Here is a 21,509-nt window from a genome sequence, read left to right as displayed (position 1 = left end):
CTGACATTCCCACGGGCAACTGTTTGCACGTGTCCATCACCCACAGCATCCCAGAGGTGACCTTTCGTTAACTGTTAATTTTTCCAGGTTTCATGGGAGAATGAATCATTGTTCTAACTTTCCTTTTTTCTTTCTTTCTTTCTGCTACTAGGAAACTTGACTAATCTTTTCATATTTTTATTGGCCATTTGGATTTCTTTTGTGATTTCTGTCTTCTTTTTTTTTCAAGTAGCATGTGTATCTGTCTATTGGCAATGTTACAACTTCATATTAGGGACCCGCCATCAAATGAGTTGGGAAAATAACCGTTTTCCTAAGTTAAATTTGCTTTTCAACTTTACTGTGTTTTTGAAACAGATGTTTTTTTAGATTGAGAAGTGGTCAAGTCATTGAATCTTTTTTTTTTTTTTTTTAATGGAAAAGCCTTCTAAAGTGTTTGAGAAGGGACCAGAATGCTCCGGCAGGCGCCTGGAAACATGCATCTGGGCTGTGTTTTGCTGGTGGGGATAACTGCGTGTGCTCGCTGCATGTTGGTGGTGGGACCAAGAGGCGCGCCGCGTGGTGCACTTCCTTACTTGCTTCCTTGCCCAGCACTTTCTGGGAGCCTGCTTTGCTCGTGGCACTGGGGGGCTGTGGGAGTGTGTGGAGGAGTCTGCTCTGGGCCTGAGGACATTTCAGGGGTGGCAGTGTGGTACCCCCCGCCCCTCGGGGAAAACAGGATCCTGGCCAGGGTTCCGGATTGTTTGCCTGTCCACCCCCCACTCCAGGACACTGAGTGTTGAGCACTGCGAGTGGCCAGGAGGCTTTCGGCGTTTGTTGTAACGGTCTGTCGTTGGTACCATGAGCATGCTATGAAGTCAGACATTTAAATTCTGTTTTTATTTAACCATTTTACCAGATGTTTCCTGTGGTTTGACAGAGGTACCGTTTACTCGAAAGTTCACACTCCTGAGATCTGTAATGTTATGGACACTGTTGCTATAGACAGTGACTCTGTCGGGGCTGGATTTGGAAGACCGCTTTTGCATCATTTTTGGGTCAAAGATGTGTTTTTCCCCGGAACACAAATGCCATCTTCATCATCATCACATCATCTGTTACTGTTGTGATCTCCGGTTTATAAAAGGCCATAACGGGCTGATCAGCATTTATTACCATAAACACCACGGTGCCGCCGTGGGCTGTACTTTCTGTGAGCCGGACCCAGGCATGCCTTGGTTTTGTCTGTAAAACTCACCTGGGGAGGAAAGAACTCAGGTTTGGGGGTGGGTGAAGGTCTGACCTGGCCTGGCAAGGGGACTGAGGCTGGGGGGGTGGGTGTATGTCAGCGGGGGCGGGTGGTCCGTGACGCGGGGTGTGGGTGAGGACGCTGCAGACCTGTGCGTCCTGTGCAGCCACCCCAGACCAGATTCTGCAGGAGGAAGTCTGTTCCTACAGAGCCCAGCGCAGGGAACTCGGGGCGTTCTGACCTTCCTGCTCAGAGAGGCTCTTGCGGGCTATGCTGCTCGTCTGAGCACCGCCCCCCGAGCCCCCCAGCCTCTCGTGGGTTCCATTCAGCCTCCTTTTCAGAGACGTTTTTAAAAGGCCAATGTTCTGGAAGACCGAGGAGACAAAGGAGGAGGAAATGGCACGCTGTCATCCTGAAGACCGAGCTCTTTTCTCGATCGGGGCAGTAAAGATGCAGGTCACCTTCTGGAAGGCACCCTCCGTGCAGAAAGTGCCCAGGAGCCCCGGGCCCCGCAGCCGGCCCCCCGCCCCCCATACACACACAGCGCGCCACCTCCCGCGGGGGGACTTTTATTCTGACGGGCCTCCCGCCCAGCCCGTCCTGCGCGGGACCGCCTGCCAAGTTTGGGAGGCCCACGGCTTTCTTGTGGGAGGACGCTGGGCTGTCTTCATGCTCTTTGGCAATGATTAAAGTGAGGTTAGTACCAAAAAAGCCCTTTCATTTTATTCCCTTATCCTTGCTTTTGCAAACCAGATGGCAACCCTGTATTTTCAGCTGTAATTGATTTAAACTCCGAAGGCAGCGAGGCTGGGCGAGGCGGCCCTGTCTCTGCTCCCTCTTCCTGCTCATCCCTCTGGCCTGCCAGGCGGCCCCCGTCCCAGAGTCACATCCCCACCCAGAGTCACATCCCCACCGCAGCCTCCGGTTTCTTCTGCGAGGGGCCGGGGCTCTTAAAGGGGCCGTGGCCCTGCCGCCGACGACACGTGAAGGCACTTGGGGAGTCGTTGCAGGAGCTGCCTTCCTGCGGTGGAAGCAGGCAGGTTTCAGGTGACGGCTGACGTGTTCGTGTTTCAGGCTGGCTGTCACGTGACCGGCTGCAGCCCGCAGCTCCGCGGAAGACGGGGTGCTTGTCCTTCCCACTCAAGTTCGGCCGCTCGGATTGCCTCCAAAAGGAGGGGGGGGTATGTTTTCGGTTTAGCGTGTATTCTTAAAGAAAATTACAAGGCGAATAAAAGCACTTGGCCACAACTGAAGTCTGGAGGCTCTGACCTCAGCTATGTGACCACTTCCCTCCGCGGGGAGGGAGAGGAGGCCCTCCTCTGCGAGTGGATGGAGGGCCCGGGCATCCACTGGAGAGGAGGCCCCTAGCGGCCTCAGGACGCGGGGCTCTCACCACCTAACTCCACGAGCAGCCCCCTCCCCCTGGCCCTGGAAGGAAGCTGAGGTTCCCATGGAGATGAGGAGCCCACCTCCAGGGGATCTCACCTGTCCTGTCCGCAAGCCCGGCAGTTCCCTCGGGCTTGGGTTTCCGTCTGGTCATTTGGGGATCACGTTTGCAGGGCAGCGGGTTGAGGCTGTGGATCAAGGCAGATCTGTCAGCTGTTCACTAATGTTACACGAATGATCGTTGTTACTAACAGTCGCCATCCTTGGATGACTTGAAGTCATTTTTAAAGGCCCGTAGTGAAAAACGAGAACCACAAATAGGGTATTTTGTGAGTCTCCAAACACTCAACCCCGACTGCAGTCCCTGTGTGTGTGTGCCTGGGGCCGTGGGCTCGGGTGAGCCGGCGATGGATGGACGGTCTTTGTTTATTTAGTTCTGTTTCAAATGCTTACATTATTCCCCGGCGTTTGTCTTGTGGACCACTTGGACTGTGTTTACAGAGGTGTTTGTGCTGTTGTTGTAGGCCAGACCTATGGTTCTGGAAACCCGTCGTTTCTGTCTCGTAGTGAGGGACACTACCAGCAATGATTAGTCAAAACGTCTAAGGACCGAGAGTTCAACACAGAGTTACCACGTGATCCAGCAAGTCCTCTCGTGCGTATAGACCCAAAGGAAGTGAAGGCATCTGTACACCTGTGTTCACAGTCCCCAGAGCAACCCAGTGTCCATCAAGGAATGAGTGGGTCCGTGCAATGGAACACTGCTGCTGCTGAGTCGCTTCAGTCGTGTCCGACTCTGTGCGACCCCGTAGACGGCAGCCACCAGGCTCCCCCGTCCCTGGGATCCTCCAGGCAAGAACACTGGAGTGGGTTGCCATTTCCTCCTCCAATGCATGAAAGTGAAAAGTGAAAGTGAAGTCGCTCAGTCGTGTCCGACTCTTAGCGACCCGATGGACTGCAGCCCATCAGACTCCTCCGTCCATGGGATTTTCCAGGCAAAGTACTTAAAAAAGGAACCCAGTTCTGGCAGCTGGGTTGTACCCATGGATGTACCCTGAAGACCTTATGCAAAGTGAAATGTGCCGGTCACCAAAACACAGATAGTGTGTGATGTTCTTCAGTGGGGACTCACGTTCATCGCAGCAGCGAGGAGAAGGGTGATTGCCAGGTGGTTGAGGGGAGAGGACTGAGTTCATATTTAAGAGGTACAGAGTTTCACTTCGGAAAGATGAACGATTTCTGGATGTGGCTGACGGGGGCGGTTACACAGCAGTGCAGGTGGGGACTTCCCTGGTGATCCGGTGGCTAAGACCCCACGCTCCCCACGCAGGGGCTCTGGGTTCCATCCCTGCTCAGGGAAGTAGATCCCGCAGGCCGCAGCTGAGGGCTTGCATGCCACAGCTGAGAGAGTCCTGTGTGCTGCAGTGAAGATTGCAGACCCCGAGTGCCACCATTAAGACGAAGTACCAAAAAAAAAACCAGTGCATGTATATTTAATGCCACCGAACTGTGTATTTTTAAATGACTAAAATAGTGAATCTTATGTGTATTTTGCCACAATTAAAAAAAAAAAAAGATTAAAAGAAAACCTTCCAAAGACTAATGATTAACTTCAGTTCAAGTGAATAAACAGTAATGAATTTATTATGGGTTCAGCCTTTGTATTCCATGCTCAGCTGGGTTGAAGAGTGTGTAAAGAACTCGGAGGACAGATGGTCAACTCTCAGGCTAGGATGTGTGGGGCTTCATGGTTGGGGGTGGTCCTCATGTGAGGACCTGGGTGGGGGTGTGGTTTTTTTTTTTTTTTTTTAATTTAAAAGGTGATTGGGAATCACCATTCCCACTTGATGTGGGAGGTCCTTGTGAAAAGGAAAGGGGTGTGTCACTCAGGATATTGGGTGATGGCCCTCCTGGGTTCTCTGAAGACATTTTTAGGATCATTAACTCAAGAGTTGGGGCGAGGGTGTGATGCCCTTTCAGGGTTGAACAGTCATGGTTCTCCTGGTTTCCTCTTCCGGGTGCCGGGTTTGGGATTAAATATTTGATTTTTAATAGCCAGATGCTACTGACATTACAGTAAAACTAAGCAGACACTATAGGGAAAGTCAGTTCTGAATTCAAGAGTTTGAAAATGAGAATATTTATCAAGAAATGCATTTTAATAAGTTGGGAAGTGAAGTAAGCCATCCACATCGGGTTTTTGCAAATCCCTTTGGGGACTTGCTTAGAGAATGGAGATTGGTGATTCGTAATTTGCCTATCAGTTGTCCATTGATTAGTAGCCTTTCTTAGTGTCCAGGAATCCTTGAAATAATCTTGAAGAAATTGTAATCATGTTCTTATCTTGTAATTGAAGTAAAGAAAAAAAATAGCTCAGCTATCCTTTTCCTCTGGTTTTCAGAAAGATAAGAGTTCAGCCAAGACCATGTGGCTGGCTGCTCAGAGAGAATTAATTCACTAAATGCTTGAAATTTATACACTACATAATCTGCTGTCAGATGGAGGATCCCAAAGGCTCTTTAATAATCATATTTCCATAATTGATAATTATAACTGTTTTAAAGAATATTTGGTAGATGCCTCAGGATCTTTTATTAAATGAACATTTAATCACTTTATATACTCAAAACTTAAATTCTCAAACGTTTTTAGTAAAGCTTTATAATAATTTAAATCAGTAATTTATTTTTCCTTGCAGAGTTTCTGATGTTAGTCAGGGTTGGTGGGTGGTTTTGAAAGAAAAACTGGCTTTAAAATTTTTGTTTAGTGTTAAATGAATGTGTTGAATTAGAACTTATCCTCTACTATCAAGAAGTCCATGGCTCCAAAATAAGACAAAAAGCTCATGTAGTTCTATGTCTCCTGCCCCCCCCCAAAAAAATTTTAAAAAATGGGCAGATCTGAATAGACATTTCTCCAAAGGAGACACACAGACGGCCAAAAAGCACACGAAAAGATGCTCCACTCTCAGTACTGACCAGAGAAGTACAAATCTGAACTCCAACAGGGTGCCCCCTTGACGCCTGTCAGAAGGGCCGTCATCAAAAATCTCCAAAGAAAAAGTCCTGCAGACAGCGTGGAGGAAAGGGCTCCCTCCTAGACTACTGGGGGAGACGCAGGTTGGTAGAGCCGCTCGGAGAACAGGGTGGAGGCTGGTTACAAAACCAGAAGGAGAGCTGCTGTATCATCCCCAAGTACCGCTGCTGGACACAGTCCCCAAGAAACCGGAGTTGGAAACGAAACTTTGCTGCGCAGAGTTCATTGCGCACCACTGTTTACAAAGAGCAGAATACCGGAGCAACCAAGTGTCCATCAACAGATGAACAGGAGGTGCGGTACTAGTGTGCGATGGACTACTACTCAGCCACAAAATAACAGAATGATGCCGTGAGCAGTGACGTGGATGAACCTAGCGATTATCGTACTAAGTGAAGTCACAGAAAGACGAAAACACGGCACCCCTCACGTGTGGAATCTAGTTTTCTTAAAATTGATACAAATGAACTGATTTACAAAGCGGAAACAGACTTACGGATATCGAAACAGACTTATGGATATCGGAAACAAAAGTACGCTTACTTAAAAGGGAGACATGGCAGGGCAGGGATGAATCAGGAGCTTGGGATGAACACATACCCACTGCTCCGCATAAGACAGGAACCCAGCAAGGGCCTACTGTACAGCACAGGGAACTCTGCTCAATGTTCTGTGACAACCTCTGTGGAAAAGATCTAAAAAAGAATGATTCTAAGTGTATGTAGCTGAATCACACCACTGTGCCTGAAACTAACACAGCACCGTAAGTCACCTGCACTGCAGTAAAATTAAAAAGAAGTCCACGGGGTAGTGTGGAACTGCCTACTGCCAGCATCAGGGCTCCCCCGGTGGCTCAGCTGGTAAAGAACCTGCCTGCCAGTTCAGGAGATGCAAGAGACTCGGGTCCAGTCCCTGGGTCAGGAGATCCCCTGGAGGAGGAAGAGGCAAACCACTCTAGTGTTCTTGCCTGGAGAGTCCACGTGGACAGAGGAGCCTGGCAGGCTGCAGTCCATGGGGTCACAAAGGGTTGGACATGGCTGAACACAGACACACACGAGTCAGACACGACTGAACACACACATACACACACACGGTCGGACACGACTGAACACACACAACACGAGTCGGACACGACTGAACACACACACACACACACGAGTCGGACACGACTGAACACACACACACACACACGAGTCGGACACGACTGAACACACACACACACGAGTCGGACACGACTGAACACACACACACATGAGTTGGACACGACTGAACACACACACTGCCAGCATGGGAGCTGGATGCTGGGAACGTGCTTGCATTCAGGGGCAGGAGCACGGCTTTGTGGGTCGTGAAGGGCGGGAGGGAATTGCCACAAACCAGACAGCACAGGAGGAAACATGCGGGTCCATCCTTGACAGGTGTGCGCACATGATGCAGGAACTCGTTTGTAATCTCTGTCTTTAGCCAGTACATCACAGTGTAGCTGAGTGAAAGATGAGAAAAAGAGCGGAAGGGTTTCAGGAGGCTAGACGCTGCTATGGGACCAGGCTGCTGGAGGAGAACCGCTGCATATTGGGTCCTGTTGTTGTAGGTGGAGTTCCAGTTGACTGCAGGTCTTGGAGTTATCCTGATTTCAGTATTCAGTTTTGTTGGCCTTGGTTCTTACTTCCTTTTGATTTTTGGTTCAAAATATGCTGTGCACATTGAAGGGAGTTACCTGTTCTTTCGATTTCCTTCAGAGTGTTATCTAGTTCTAGGTACCACACTTAAAGCTGAAGGGCTTCCCTGGTGGCTCAGACAGTGAAGAATCCGCCTGCAGTGCAGGAGACCCAGGTTTGATCCCTGAGTTGGGAGGATCCCCTGGAGGAGGGCATGGCAACCCACTCCAGTTTTCTTGCCTGGATAAACCCCCTGGGTAGAGGAGCCTGGCGGGCTCCAGTCCATGGGGAGTCTAGTTCTGGGTACCACACTTAGATGTAGATGCTGATTTGGAGAGCACACAGAGGTGGATGACGACAGGAGGGTATGGTGTTGACGGGGTTAGGACTGTTGGCAGGGATGCTTGTTGGCTCAAGAGGATCCTGGGCGTGACAGGGTGGACGCAGAAGCAGTTTTCTGGTGGCTGAAAGAAGAAATAGACTTTCTTGGGTTTTTTCCAAAGAGCAGACTGTCAATCACAGAATTATACTGGAATGTAGATTCCATTCATTGTACGGGGTGCCTTTCATTGGCGCTTTGCAGCCGTGGAGTGAACTGAGTGAGCCCCCGGCCCTGGGGGTGTCTGAGAAGTCGCCCTAAGGGGTCACGCAGGTGCGCTTCGATTCACACCCCTCTCCCATCGGTTGTTCACAGCCACCGCACCACAAAGCTCTCTTCCTCTGACCAGGAAGACGCATCCAGGCTTTTCACCCTAAACAGTGTGCACTGTCTTCCAGCGACTTGTCACCGAGTATGGAGTCAAGGCTAAGAGTGAGCCTTCCAAAGAGTTGGAACGGAATTAGAGAGGGGGCCCGGCTCCCACCCAGAAGGGGAGTGGAGATGGCATTCAAGGTGTTTTCAGACCACCCCCTTCCTGGTGGCAGGGCCTGGGATCGCTTCTCCAGTGACCCCTGGGCCAGACGCTGCCCTGGAGCTTCACGGGTTCCTGTCTCATTCAGTCCAGTTGGTGCAGGCTTTTCCTAAGAATCCGTTTGCTTTTTGGTCGGTTCACTTATGACTTGGGTGCTTGTGCTGACTTGGAAAAGGCAGTGGCACCCCACTCCAGGACTCTTGCCTGGAAAATCCCATGGATGGAGGAGCCTGGTAGGCTGCAGTCCATGGGGTGGCTAAGAGTCGGACACGGCTGAGCGACTTCACTTTCACTTTTCACTTTCATGCGTTGGAGAAGGAAATGGCAACCCACTCCAGTGTTCTTGCCTGGAGAATCCCAGGGATGGGGGAGCCTGGTGGGCTGCCGTCCATGGGGTCGCACAGGATCTGACACGACTAAAGCAACTTAGCAGCAGCAGCAGTAGCAGCTGACGTGTAGGAATGTCTGAGCAGGCATCGTGCAGAGGTCTGTGTGTCCAGAAGGGCCGTGTCTCCCCTCTGAGTCCCGGGCCGGCAGGTGGCTTCCGTTGTCCTGTGGCCTGAGCCCTGGGTACCACGTTTCTAGCCCGAGGAAGGCTTTCCCCGGGGAATCTCAGCGTCAGACTGAGGGTGTGGGGGAGCTGCTGGCTTGACCCCAGCAAAGCCGCTGCAGACACTGTCCATTTTAAGAGCCACCTCAGACTTCCCTGGTGGTCCAGTGGTTAAGAATCCATCTGCCAGCATGGGGAGACATGGGTTCGATCCCTGGTCCGGCGGGAGACTGCACATGCCGCGGAGCAACTGCTGAAGCCCGAGTGCCTAGAGCCTGTGCTCTGCAACAAGAGCCGCCCCTGGGCTGAGAAGCCCGCGCGCCTGGACTGGAGAGTGGTCCCCGCTCGCGCGTGCGCACAGAAGCAAGGGCCCCGCCCAGCAGAAAAGCAAAGGGAGAAAAAGCAGGCGCCCTGGGCTGTCCCCGTGGGTGGATCCCGTGTCACCCTGCCTCTGTCCCTTGCCCGGCCGCCCCGCGTCCGTAGCCCTGCCGCTGTGAGAGGCGAGCCCCGTGGGCACTTCAGATGCTGCGGCTGTCGGGCGGGAGGAGAGACAAGACGCCTCCATCCCTCCTTGGGCGCCCGGACTCTGTCCGATGCCAAGAATACGAGAGTTGCTTGTATCCTTTTTTTTTTAAGTGTTGTTCATTGAGAAAATGCCTAATGACAAACATCACTTACACATTTAGTAGCAGTAGGAATGCTAAGCTAATTTGTGTTTTATTGGTCTCAGCAACGCCTGCGTTCATTCGAAATGAGTGAGCACACACATGGGGCCCACGTGACGCAGTCGGGCCGCAGGCAGGGCCGGGCGCACGAGGTGTCCGTGCGGGGCCACCCTCCTGCTGCCAGTGCCCACTGCCAGGCCTGGCTCGGGAGGGCGGGGAGCTTCAGCAGTCGGGCTCTCGGTGTGCACCTCTTTTCTAAAACTTTGGTTTTTCCCTCTTGTCTCAGCTTATGATGGGAAGCATGCACAGGCTGTTCCAGTCGAGGAAAACTGTTCCCTTATTTACGTTGAGTCGAGCTGTTAGGAGGGCTTCCCAGGAGGTTAAAAAAAAACCTGCCTGCCATCGCAGGAGACGCAGGTTCAATCCCTGGGTTGGGAAAAGCCCCCTGGAAGAGGAAATGGCAACCCACTCCGGTATGCTTGCCTGGGAAATCCCATGGACGGAGGAGCCTGGCGGGCCACAGTCCATGGGGTAGAGAGACATGGCTGAGCACAAGCTGTTAGGAGAGTGGTCCCGTGTCGCGGGTCTCAGCGGTCTGGGAGCCCCGACTCCCCAAGTGAAGCAGGTTTCTGAGCGCCGGCCTGTTCTCGGGGCTGCAGCGTGTGGGCGCCTGGCGGCCTGGCCCTGCATCCCCGTTGGGTGTCCCTGGCGACAGGTGTCACAGACGACACCGTCTTCCCCCTTGGTCAAAGGCAGGGGTGGGCGGGCTCCCCCGTGCCCTGCCAGTGCCAGGTGGGCTGGGCACTGCAGCAGGGTCCCGGGTCCCTCTGTGTCCTGGGGAGCGGGGTTCTGAACGCCAGTTACTTCTCAGCTGTGTCCGGCCCGTGACACCCGGCTCACCGTTGAGTATCCCGGACAGCGTCTCTGCCTCACCTCCCAGCCTCGCAGTGCTGACGCCTTTCCTCTGAGCCCTGTGCCCTGCCGGGCTGTCTCGCCCCACACCTCCCTGCTTCCTGTCTGAAACTGGTGCTGAGGGGTGACGACACCCGACTAGGACGTCGTGGTCACACCCCCACGCCCCCCTCACGAGGAGGCAGGAGGGTGACCTGAGTCTGGATGACCTGGGGGGCGTTTTGAAGCAGGACATGGGCGGAGGGAGGAAAACTAAGGATGCGGGAAGTGAAGGGGGAAAGCACGTCACAGCTCTTGGTGCCTGGTGTGTGAATGCTCCTTAAATTCTGCTTTTTCAGAAGAAAAGTCTTTTCCTGCTGGGCATTTCCTCTGAAATTTCCTTAATTCCCTTTCATTCATCACAGACCGTTAACTGGATCCCACATGATTCAGTTCAGTCGCTCAGTCATGTCTCTTTGCGACCCCATGGACTGCAGCACGCCAGCCTCCCTGTCCTTCGCCAACTCCCGGACCCAAACTCATGTCCATTGAGTCGGTGATGCCATCCAACCATCTCCTCCTCTGTCGTCCACTTGTCCGGCCTTCAGTCTTTCCCAGCATCAGGGTCTTTTCCAGCAAGTTGGCTGTTCACATCAGGTGGCCAAAGTATTGGAGTTTCAGCTTCAACATCAGTCCTTCCAATGAACACTCAGGACTGATCTCCTTCAGGATGGACTGGTTGGATTTTCCTGCAGTCCAAGGGACTCTCAAGAGCCTTCTCCAACACCACAGTTCAAAAGCATCAATTCTTCAGTGCTCAGCTTTCTTCACAGTTCAGTCCTCACATGATAGATACATCACACGATACCTGTCCTTTAACAGTTCACTTAGTGAATGGTTGTTTAAAACTCTGCACTGTGCTCAGCTCCAGGGAGCGGGCAGGGCGTGGAGGGTGAGGACCTCCGGTCCCACTGGGGAGGCTGCCGTGTCCCCCGGTGCTGTGACCCTCGTGCACACACAGGTCCCCGCTGTGTCCTCCAGCCCCATGGTTTGGGGGTCAGGGGGCCTCCCAGAGCTGAGGATGGAGACGGGGTGAGGCGGGGTCTGCCCGGGGCTTGCCGAGCGCCCAGTTGCCGCCCTGCCTCCATCTCTCAGCCTCTCAGGCTGAGTGTTCATTGGCTCCACCTCGGGCCTCTTCTCTGAGATGCTGGCACCTGCCGCTGGCCTGGTCCCTGTCCTAAACCCAGCACGTCAGCCAGCTAGGGGAGTGTTCAGCACCCCGTGGCCACCCCGCCAGCTCAGGGGTGTTCCTGAAGTATGGGAGCCCAGGATGGGGTAGGGGACACGGGGGCACTGACCTGGGTCCAGGAGCTACGGCCTGTGGACCCCAGGGCACCAGAACATTTCCTCGAAAGCACTAAACTGCTTCATTCTGCTTCCCTCCCTGGCCTAAGAACTTGGAGCCTGTTGGTTTAGCTAACTGCTGAGAATGGGAAGACAGACCTTCCCAGGGGTTTGCTGCAGCTCTGGGCCCCATTGGTAAAGGGCAGGGAGCCCTGCGTTCACGAGGGTGCGTGCTGAGGGCGTCCCGCACGGTCCCACTGCCTGGGGCCAAGTATGCATTCCCCTGGGGACGTGGAGGGCAGAGCGGCAGCTCGTGGGAGCCTGGCCCGGATGCTCTGTCCCAGAGGACGGTGTCCCCTTCCTACTCGCGAGCCCCTTGCCTTCTTCTCTGTGGCAGCGCCCTCCCCGGGGTGAGGATGGGCCCCTGGGGGGTGGACCCGGGACCCTGAACCTTGTGTTCTCGGGCGGTCCCCGGCACCCACCACCCAGGAGGCCTCTGGGCCCCTCGCGGAGCAGATGTGTCCCTAAGGAGGGTGGAGGCGCCGCGAGTCGCGGGCAGGAAGCGTGTGGTTTTGGGTCCGGGAGCACGTGACTCCTGGGAAGCGGCGGAGCCCGGGGGTGATTCACTGGGGGAAGGAAAACGACGTCTGTGTCCAAGCTCCGGGAACCGGGAAAAGGAGCTTGGAAGTGTGAGTAATGTGTAATTTACTAAAATTAACCAGCGACTTCTTCAGACAACAGTTTCTGGGTGTTTTCGGTGTGTCTTCTGGTCCTCGATGCCCGCTGCGTCCTGCCTGCAGGGGCCCGTCTCCCCTGTTCACTCCTCCCGCATCCGGCGTGACACGGGACAGACCCTCCGCTGCTCGGGCACCCTCCCCAGAACAAGGCTTCAGTCCCTGACCCTCCAGAGCGGCTGCCCAGTTGGGCTGGGTGGTGTCTGGGGCCTCAGGGGGCTGGGCTTGTGTGAGCCTCCCTGCCAGCCTTCTGCCCACACCTCCCCTCCGGTGCCCGGATTGTGAGCCCCTGAGCAGGGCTGTGTCTTCCTCCCATGACCGTCACGAGATAGGGGCTTGGTCAGCGTTGGTGGACAGGCACGGAGCCTGAACTGCGCGGGGGCTTGTCCCAGTGACGCGACCAGCCCGCGACCTCTCAACAGTTCGTGATGTGATGTCTAGAAACCTCATTTTTCGGGGAAATTATGTCAGGGAGGCAGTTTATATAGAACATCAAACACTAGAGGGAAAGTATCAGTCGGTCAGTTGTGTCCGGCTCTGTGCGACCCCCTGGACTGTAGCCGCCAGGCTCCTCTGTCCATGGGATTCTCCAGGCAAGAATACTTGAGCGGGTTGCCATTTCCTTCTCCAAGGGGATCTTCCTGATGCAGGGATCGAACCCGTGTCTCCTGCATTGGCAGGCAGACTCCTGACTGACTGAGCTACGTTAAGGGAAGAAATACCGTTCAGGAGAAGCCCACTCAGTTTGGGTCGGAGGGCTGGTGTCGCTGCTGTGTGTCGGCGTCCACGGTTACGACTGTGGCGCCTTCTGTATAAAGGCCAGCAATGTGCTCTGAATCTACACAGGAAGACGATACATTACGGACAGGCTGGTTTCAGAATTAAGGGCTTTTTTTCCCTATTCTTTTTCTGGTCTCATAATTCTTTGTAAGTTGCCGGGATCTGTGGGACGTGTATGGAGCATCTCGTCTGGACTGTCTGACTTGTCTGTGATCGTCTTCATGGGCTGGAAGTTTGTCCTCTAATCGTGTCTAAGTCACTCTGTAGAGTCCACCAGAGGATGGGGGGAGCGGGTGAGGACACCCACGAACTGCACGGCGTGCCGTGTGCGGTCAGGTTGTGCTGCAGCTGATGAGCTCACAGGTGGCTTGTTCCGCCCGCACGATTCCGCACCCGTGTAGCCTTCGGTCCCTGTTCAAGACCCTCCCAGGTGGCCCCCATGCCCACACGGCGGCTGAGGACACCGGCTCCGGGGATGTGCTGGCAGAACCAGACTGGTCTCCTGCATCACCGCCCCCGCCTCCCCAAGCCCCAGTGCCATCCTGATGGGCACAGACTGCATCTGTGGGACAGCTGCTCAGGCCCCAGGGCCTCGCCCTCACCTGCAGTTTCTCAGTGGTCGTGGGCAGGGCGCTGGGCACGAGGGTGCCAGGCCGAGTGGGCTCTCAGATGCCCTGGGGGGCTCCAGGGACACAGGAAGGCAGGCTCACTAGCGGGGTGAGGGGAGGATGGCTCTCTCGCAAGCCTGCGCGGGGCACTCTGCCAGATCCAGGGCCAGAGCCAGGCTCACCAGTTGGGGGGGGTGGTGGCCCAGGTGTGTGGACGGTCCCTTCCTGCTGGTGCCATGGAGCAGACTCCAGACCCTGCGAGGGCACCGCTCCCCAGCGCCCACCCAGGCTAGCGTGCCAGCCCCTGGTTCCCCGCGGGCTATTGGAGGCGCCCTGAGGCGGGGTGATGATGGAGTGGTCCCTCCCCTTGGCAGAGAAGGCTGGAACGATCGGTGTGAGCACGGCCACGGCCCCCTTCCCTACCCAGAAGCTGTCAGGCATTCCCGTCTGAGCGCGCGCTGTTCTCTTTTCAGGAATAAGACGGCCAACGGGGACTGCCGGAAAGACCCCCGGGAGCGGAGCCGCAGCCCCATCGAGCGGGCCGTGGCCCCCACCATGAGCCTGCACAGTGGCCCCCTGTACGCGTCCCTGCCCAGCCTGAGCATGGAGCAGCCCCTCGCACTGACCAAGAACAGCCTGGACGCCGGCAGGCCGGCCGGCCTCTCGCCCACCCTGGCCCCGGTGGAGCGGCAGCAGGTACACCTCTGTCGGGGGGGCGGGACCCCATTGCCGGGCTGTGCCGGGAGCACCAGCTGTGTGGGTTACTCCGCATGTAGGCCCCGCTCCTTAGGCTGAGCGGCCTCAGAGAAGCGGCAGTGTCTGGGGGGCTGCTGCTTCTCTGCTTCTCACAAGGAGGGAATGGCCTGGACTTGCCGTGTTTCTCACCGTCTTCCGCGGCAGCTCTTTGGGGATCAGTGTGATGATCCCAGGGGGACTCTGACACGAACCCCTTACGAGGCCACACGGCTGGAGTGCAGTGCCAGGCTACTCTGCTCGGGGCTGGGGCCCTAGGAAGTCTGGTCAGAACCCTGTGATTGGCAGACGAGGACTGTTTTTAATATATACATACATAAAGGAAAATAAGGGAACTAAGTTGTCAATAAACACAGACTGTTTGGTAGGAACAGAGACTTAAAAAACAGGCTCCTGGGGGAAGAGCTGATAAAGGGAGGCATTAACCGTGCAGTTCAGAAGCACGGCGTGAACCTGTGGTTCCTCTCTCTCAACTTCTGGGGCCTGGGGCCCAGCAGATCCTCAGTCAGGGTTTGCTCGAGACTCCTGGACACGGATGCGAGTACGAGGAGGTGCCGGAGCCAAGCTCAGCCTCCAGGCTGCTACCGCAGCCCCTGCCCAGGCCTGCTTCTGACCCCATCTGTGCCCCCTGCTCGTGGGCGCCCTCAGGTGCTGGGTGAAGTTTCACTGCGGCTCCCAGGAAGGCTGATGAACAGTTGCGCTTTCTGCCTTAAAGCCCCAAATCACGACCCTGTTTGTTTCCCTTTTTTTTTCTTTTTTTAACAAAACTGGGTATATAGACAGCTGCTTTGTGTAAGTAGTGTGTTAGAAGCTGGTCAAGCAAGATGCAGGTGCTCACACAGTTCGAGTCTGGAGGAGCCAGGTAATCAAGTGAGCCAGACTGTTCATGTATCAGTTGGGGGGAGTCAGGGGGAGCTACCAGGTAGGGAACACTCACCGGTGCTGCAGGAAGGAAGGAAGTTATAGCTAGAGGCCCTGGGCATCTCCCAGAGCAGTGGGTGCAGCCAGGCTTTGGAAGGGCGGGCCGGACCGGGCCTGAGAGCTGGACGGGAGGCCGGCCCCCTTCCTCCCCTGGCTCCGGGCCATCTCTGCATCCTTCTCTCTTGCTGTGTATGGATCGCATGGCCAGCTTGGCGTGGGTGTCCCCCAGCTCCCAAGTTCCCCCCGAGTCTCCTCCTGCCTTAGCCGCAGCCCCGTCTGGAGGATGGGGGGCAGGTTACTCAGCGAAGGCACGTGGGGAGAGCACAGACTCAGCGGTTTGAACAGACCCTCCAGAAGTGACAGGACGCCTGGACCTGACCACGGCCAGGCCCCCAGACCCATCTTAGGTCATGCTCCAAGCCCCTCAGGTCCTATTCTTCCCATTTCACAAAACGAGCTTAGAAGGTGAATGAAGGTCCTGCCTAACAGGCGGGCACCTCGTTCTCCGAGTCTCAGAGCCACGTTCCCTCCTTTCCACTGTTTCTGTCCCCACGGCAAGGTGTCATGCGGCTCCCGGTGGCTCTGCTCCACTGCCGACGTGTGGAACCATCAGTAAAGCCCCGAGGTCTTTGTTCTCAGGCTGCTGCTGCTCAGCCTCACCTTCTCTCAGCTCGGGTGTGTGCTCTTCCTTGTTAGACCCGGAGCACACGCCTGCTCTCTCAAATGGAGCCAGATCTGCATTACAGACCCGCCCACTTCCCATCCCTGGAAGGTCTGCTCTGCAGGCCTCCACAGGAGCTACCGTCCTGGCTCTTTACGGGAATGCCGGGGGGTGGACAAGCCCCGATCCCCTTGCTGACCTGCTGCCGTCACTCGGCCTCGGCTGATACCCAGCTCCCTCGAGCTGTCTGGCCGCCTCCGTCTTGTCTGGGGCTATCAGGACCCTTCCTGGCTGCAGCCTGAGAGTGAGGTTGGCTCACAGGTGTTTTCATCCGGGTCGGGGGATGTCTGGCAGGGTGCCTGCTCAGGGGTGGCTTCATGCCTCACAGAGGAGGTACCTGAACAGGGTCTTGAAGGGTGGGTGGAAGTTGCCAGGCAGGCAGTGTGGTGGTCTTGGGGAAGGCCGACGGGGTAACGCTGGTGTGTGACTCACACTGGGAGAAGCTCCATCTCAGTCGTCACTTGCATGGTCGGAATAGAGATGAGCAGAACTGGGAGTATCTTGGAAGGTCCTAGAATGGCTCAGAGAAGCTCTGGGGTCTGGGGGACACACTCTGGGTGTCCCTTTGCAGGGGGCCCTCCCCCTGCTGTCCACCCACTGGTCTCCCCACTTGGTGACCGTCTCATTTCAGCCCAGCAGCCGAGCCTCTGTTCCTCGGCTCGGTGACTCACAAGGTTGCTGCTCGGAGGGGGCCCGGCACACGTCCTTGGCGCTTGTTCACTGTGGATTTGGGTCCTTGAGCTTCAGAGTGGGAACCAGGAGGCGGAGGAGGGGCTTGATCAGATCTGCCTTTGGGCCTGGAGAGGTCTTGGGGGGGCGGTGCTTGGCAGGAAAGGGGTGCTGGGGAGAAGGCCCCATGCGCACTGATGGGGGCTCTCCCGGTTCAGTGGGTGCCCGGCCAGGCTGAAGGGCACGGGGGTGGCCGTCCTGCCTTGGAGCGGGGTTGGAACGCAAGGGCGGGGTGGCCGGGTGGGGTCCGCATCGCCTCCCTCCCCGCGCTCGCCACTCACACCAGCCTTCCCCCGCAGAATCGGCCCTCGGTGATCACGTGCGCCTCCGCCAGCGCCCGCAACTGCAACCTCTCGCACTGCCCAGTGGCGCACAGCGGCTGTGCGGCCGGCCCGGCCAGCTACCGGCGGACCCCGAGCTGTGAGTGCCCGCGCGTGCCCCCCATCCCCCAACAGGGCGGGGGACTCAGCACCCCTTACCCTCCTGTTCCCAGAACGGCGGCCTCGGGGCCCCTGCGGAAGGCGGCGTTGTCCCAGCACAAAGGCGCCGGGCTGGGTGGGGGGAGCAGCCCGTGGGCCCCGCCCTCCAGGCCCCCCTCGAGTCAGGGTGGTCGTCGCCGCCGCCCTGTGTGCATGAACGTGTGCGCACACGGCCCCGGGCAGCAGGCGCAGAGACGGGACCCGCGCCGGGGTCACCCTCTGTGCGGTCCCCCCTCTGACTGCCGTCCCCCCACTGTCCTCCAGCCACCTGCGACCCCGTGGTGGAGGAGCACTTCCGCCGGAGCCTGGGCAAGAACTACAAGGAGCCAGAGCCGGCCCCCAACTCCGTGTCCATCACGGGCTCCGTGGACGACCACTTCGCCAAGGCCCTGGGCGACACGTGGCTCCAGATCAAGGCGGCCAAGGACGGCGCGTCCAGCAGCCCCGAGTCGGCCTCGCGCCGGGGCCAGCCCGCCAGCCCCTCGGCTCACATGGTCAGCCACAGCCATTCCCCGTCCGTGGTCTCCTGAAGGGAGCGCCGCCCTCCGACACCACTTCCATCTGCATGGTTTGCCTGAGCTTTGAACAGTCAGTGCTTAAAAAAAATGGAAAAATTGGGGGGGAAAATTTGGTGGGAGAGGGAGGGATGGTTTATTCGCAAAAACCACGTGGTGGGGTTTCTATTGTGTTTCGTTACTTGTTTGGTCTTCGTCCTCGGGGCCCTCAGACGTGCTGGTGGCGCCGCGCGGGGCACCTCTGTCCGCGGGCGCCTGCACGCCCGCCTCGGTTACCAAAGACGCCTGGACCAGGTCAGCGCCCTGCGAGGCCGGGTCGCCACGGCTCGCGCTTTCTCAGTCACAGGCCAGGCCACTGGCGACCCAGACGCTCTGTGCTTTTTCGTTCGCTTCTCGAGACCCGGGCGTGTGCGGCTCCGCTTCCAGCCTGCGTGTGTGCGTGCTTGTGTGTGTGCGTCTACTTGAAGAGAACAGGACTGTCGTGTCTGATTTGCACTATGGGAGGAGGACTCGAGTGGCCTGCCTGACAGCTTTGTGCGAGACGCTGGTGCTCTGAGGGCAAACTGCTGAGAAACAGAGGGTTTCAGGATGACATTTGTGACCATTTGTGTTTTTTGTTGTTTTTTAATTTAGACAAAACTGCTTTGGAAAGGGGAAGTCTCATGCAGGTTATAGGTCTTTCTCTGTCTAGGTTTCAGGTGCTTGCAACTGGACTGCAGACTCTTACCAATCACGGGCATTTTACCTTTTCTGAACACTGCAGTTTGTTAGGCTAGAGCTGAAGTTGGAGGAGCCTGTAGTGCTTTCAACAGTGATGCATGTTTTAATGGATAAAAATAGCTGGTTTCTATTAACTGTATAGACAGTAAACAAAAAATCCTTAATACTTAACTAGCTTCTTTTCAGAATGCGTTTTATTTTTGTCAGTTACAGTCCTAGATATACTTACTGCTGGTACAGTTGTACTCTAAGATTTGTATTTGATATCCACGTTACTCCCTGGCAGGCCCTGGACGCGGGCGGGCGAGTGGCTGGTCAGCGGCCGAGTAGGATGCTGGAGCGGTGGCCGCAGGCTGACAGCATCGGCTATTTTCTGCCTCCCTGCCTGCTCCCGCGCTCCCAGGGGAGTTGGGACTGGTGTCTCCCAGCTTCCCTCTCGATACAGAAACTGCTCTGCTCCCTTGGCCGGACCGCAGATGCCCGACAATCTGACGCGGTGTTTTTGTGTGCTTCCTCTCGTACGCTGGGGCCAAGGCAGTATACATTCCTCTGACTTTATACAGTTATTACTGCATTTATTATTGTTTGCTATAGTCATAGCTACTAACTAGGAATTAGGCGAAGAAGCAAGCATGACAGACCCAGCTGTGGATATTCGACAGCTGCTTTTGTGTCCGGGAACCTTTTCTTGGGCCCCGCCCCTTCCGGGCGCCGCCTCCCGCCCCGCCCACCAGGGCTCTGGGTGCCCCCTGGCCTGGTCGTCAGTAGGAGAAAGATACAGGTTGGCTGGTGACTTTTACACAGTTGGCACTGGGTGACCAGGCGGGCGTTGGGTTCCTGGGGCTGCAGGTCTTTGAAGAGGCAGGAGGAAGGCGTCTCCCCCCCCCCCCCCCCAACCCCGCACGCATTTCCCTCCCACTTCACTGGGCTTCCAGGCTTTTGCATCCAGGCCCCTATATTTTCTGTAGGAAAAAAAAAATCATCGAGAACACTTTTTTTATATAGGTAACTTTAAGACCATCATTACGCTGTGCGTAAAGAATGTACAGAGAAATTTGTAGGTATTTTTTGAAGAACAATTAATTTGTTAATGATATGTAGCTATTTAATTTTTCCCTTTTCCTATTGTAATCATTCATATTTTTTTTTTGTTTGGAAAAAAAAGTTGATCTTTTTTTTTTTTTCGTCTTAGATTTGTCTGTAAAAGTGCAGGAACACAGTTATTCTATGAGAACACTGCATCTGCCTTAATAGCCACTAGTTTGTTATTGCTACAGGCTACTGAGCGTCGCCCAGGAAAACGACCCACTGCCGGCGGCTCTGTGCAGAACGGGCTCGGCGGGCGCCCGCCAGCGAGGACATCGCTGGGGAGGGGGAACTGGAGCGCTGAGGGCCGGGTCCCTGCTGGGAGCGGCCGCCTGGGAGGGGCCCCGGGCAGGGGGACACTCCCCGGCCTCAGGGCACAGAGAGGTTCTCCACAGAGCCAGGCCATCCGCAGTGCGTTCAGACCATTCTCTCCGTGTTTGTAAATCTGTAATATACCATTCTCTGTGGCCTGTTTTTCCTGGAAGGAGAAGAGAAAAAAAAAAAAAAAAAAAGGTTTGGCAGGCCATCTTTTTTTTGTACTTAAAAGTAGCCTTAAGAACAATAATAAAGTGCTCTTAAACCACAAACTGTCAGGGTGATTCTTGGGCCCTGGGGACTGTGGGGTGGGCTTAGTGCCTGGGGTCCAGTGGCCTCTGGTTTAAGCCCCACGTCGGCTGGAAAACTAATTTTTAACTCTCAAAGAGAAGCATCATTTAAAACCTACAGCAACCCAACTCAAGACTCATCATTGACTTTGCTTCCTTGCCCAAGATAAAAGGGCCCCCGCTCCTGGCTTCCATGCCCTGCTCAGTGGCGGCCACAGAGGCGCAGCCCCAGGAGGAAGAGTGAAATCAGCCTGAGTGACCCCAGCAGGGCGCCTCCCCCAAACCCTCTGACCATCCCCCTGGCTGCATGGAGGCAGACCCACCGCCCACTCCGCCCCTCCTGGAGTTGGGGCCTCCAGGAGGGCCCCGCCTGGGCAGCTCCAAGGAAGGAGCCCGGTCTCTTTCCCCCAGCGCAGCGGAGGTGGGGAGCCGCCCGGCTGCAGCCTGCGTCCCTGGAGGTCAGCTTCCCTGGGCCGGCGTGGCCCCTTCTGTCCCGCCTCCCCTCCAGCCGGCCAAGCTGGGGCCGCAGCCCCTACAAAGGCTGCTGAAAGGAGCCAGCTTCTTGCTCCCCGCGGGTCTCTTGGCCACCTGCCCCCCGCCGTCACTTCCCCTACGGGGGTCCCGGCCAGGAGGACCGCGGCCCCCTCCCCGCCCCAAAAATAAAGAATCGCTCGTGGAGGGGACCAAGTCCCAGGTCACCGGCAGTGCCGAAGCCAAGGTTATTATTGAGCTCAGAACCGGTGGGATGAGGAGCTGTCAGAAACGGAGGACGCCAGCGGCTCCTGGCGCGGAGGCAGGCCGGGCCTCCAGCGGTGGGGACGCGGGGCCAAGTCGCAGTCCTGGGGCGGCGGCCTCGGAGCGCAAGGCGCGCGTGTCAGATGGTCTCGTCGTCACTCATGTCCCAGATCTGCGTGGAGAAGGGGAGACGCTCAGTGTCCGCCCGCCACGGGGCCGTCTCAGAGCTGCGTGGCTGCGGCCCCTGGCCCCCCCCGCGGAAGGAAACCAGGGAGCCGCGCACCCGGGGGCCGCTGGGGTGTGGCCGGGCTCTGCCGTGCGGATCCTGTTGGCCTTCCCGAGGCGGCCCTCGCCGCTGGCCCCTCGGATCGAGAGGCGCTCAGGGCCCCCAGGGGCTCCCCGCACCCTGGGAGGGGCTGGTCCCTGACCCTAGCCCCACAGACTTTCCAGATTC

The 21,509-nt window shown here is 56.3% G+C and overlaps 2 protein-coding genes and 1 long non-coding RNA gene across 47 annotated transcripts in view; 2 read left to right on the top strand and 1 right to left on the bottom strand.

Moving 5' to 3' along the window:
- VGLL4 (vestigial like family member 4) overlaps positions 1-20,302 on the top strand; it is a 156,878-nt gene extending 136,576 nt beyond the window's left edge. For all 19 annotated transcript variants that reach the window (XM_086368563.1, XM_086368556.1, XM_086368553.1 and 16 more), the window contains 3 exons: positions 14,265-14,487; positions 17,215-17,335; positions 17,659-20,302. In XM_086368563.1, the coding sequence (XP_086224689.1) occupies positions 14,265-14,487; positions 17,215-17,335; positions 17,659-17,924 (610 nt within the window). In that variant the 3' untranslated portion in view covers positions 17,925-20,302. The remainder of the gene's footprint in view (positions 1-14,264; positions 14,488-17,214; positions 17,336-17,658) is intronic.
- LOC147348674 (uncharacterized) lies at positions 2,301-4,258 on the top strand. Its single transcript, XR_015151837.1, has 2 exons — positions 2,301-2,409; positions 3,139-4,258. It is a non-coding gene; the product is annotated as an uncharacterized LOC147348674 (long non-coding RNA).
- Positions 20,303-20,996: 694 nt separating the features above from the next.
- ATG7 (autophagy related 7) overlaps positions 20,997-21,509 on the bottom strand; it is a 282,407-nt gene continuing 281,894 nt past the window's right edge. For all 27 annotated transcript variants that reach the window (XR_015151824.1, XR_015151826.1, XR_015151821.1 and 24 more), the window contains one exon: positions 20,997-21,227. Coding sequence is in view for 19 of the 27 variants with exons in the window: in XM_086368531.1 (XP_086224657.1) it covers positions 21,195-21,227 (33 nt within the window). In the remaining 8 variants the exon portion in view is untranslated. The remainder of the gene's footprint in view (positions 21,228-21,509) is intronic.

This window comes from Bos grunniens, chromosome 22 (genome assembly GCF_055505025.1).
Source record: "Bos grunniens cultivar Pamir isolate PY7600 chromosome 22, Bosgru_T2T1.0, whole genome shotgun sequence".
Lineage (NCBI taxonomy): Eukaryota > Metazoa > Chordata > Mammalia > Artiodactyla > Bovidae > Bos > Bos grunniens.
Note: the sequence above shows the minus strand (reverse complement) of the source record. Positions and strands in the feature narration are given on the sequence as shown.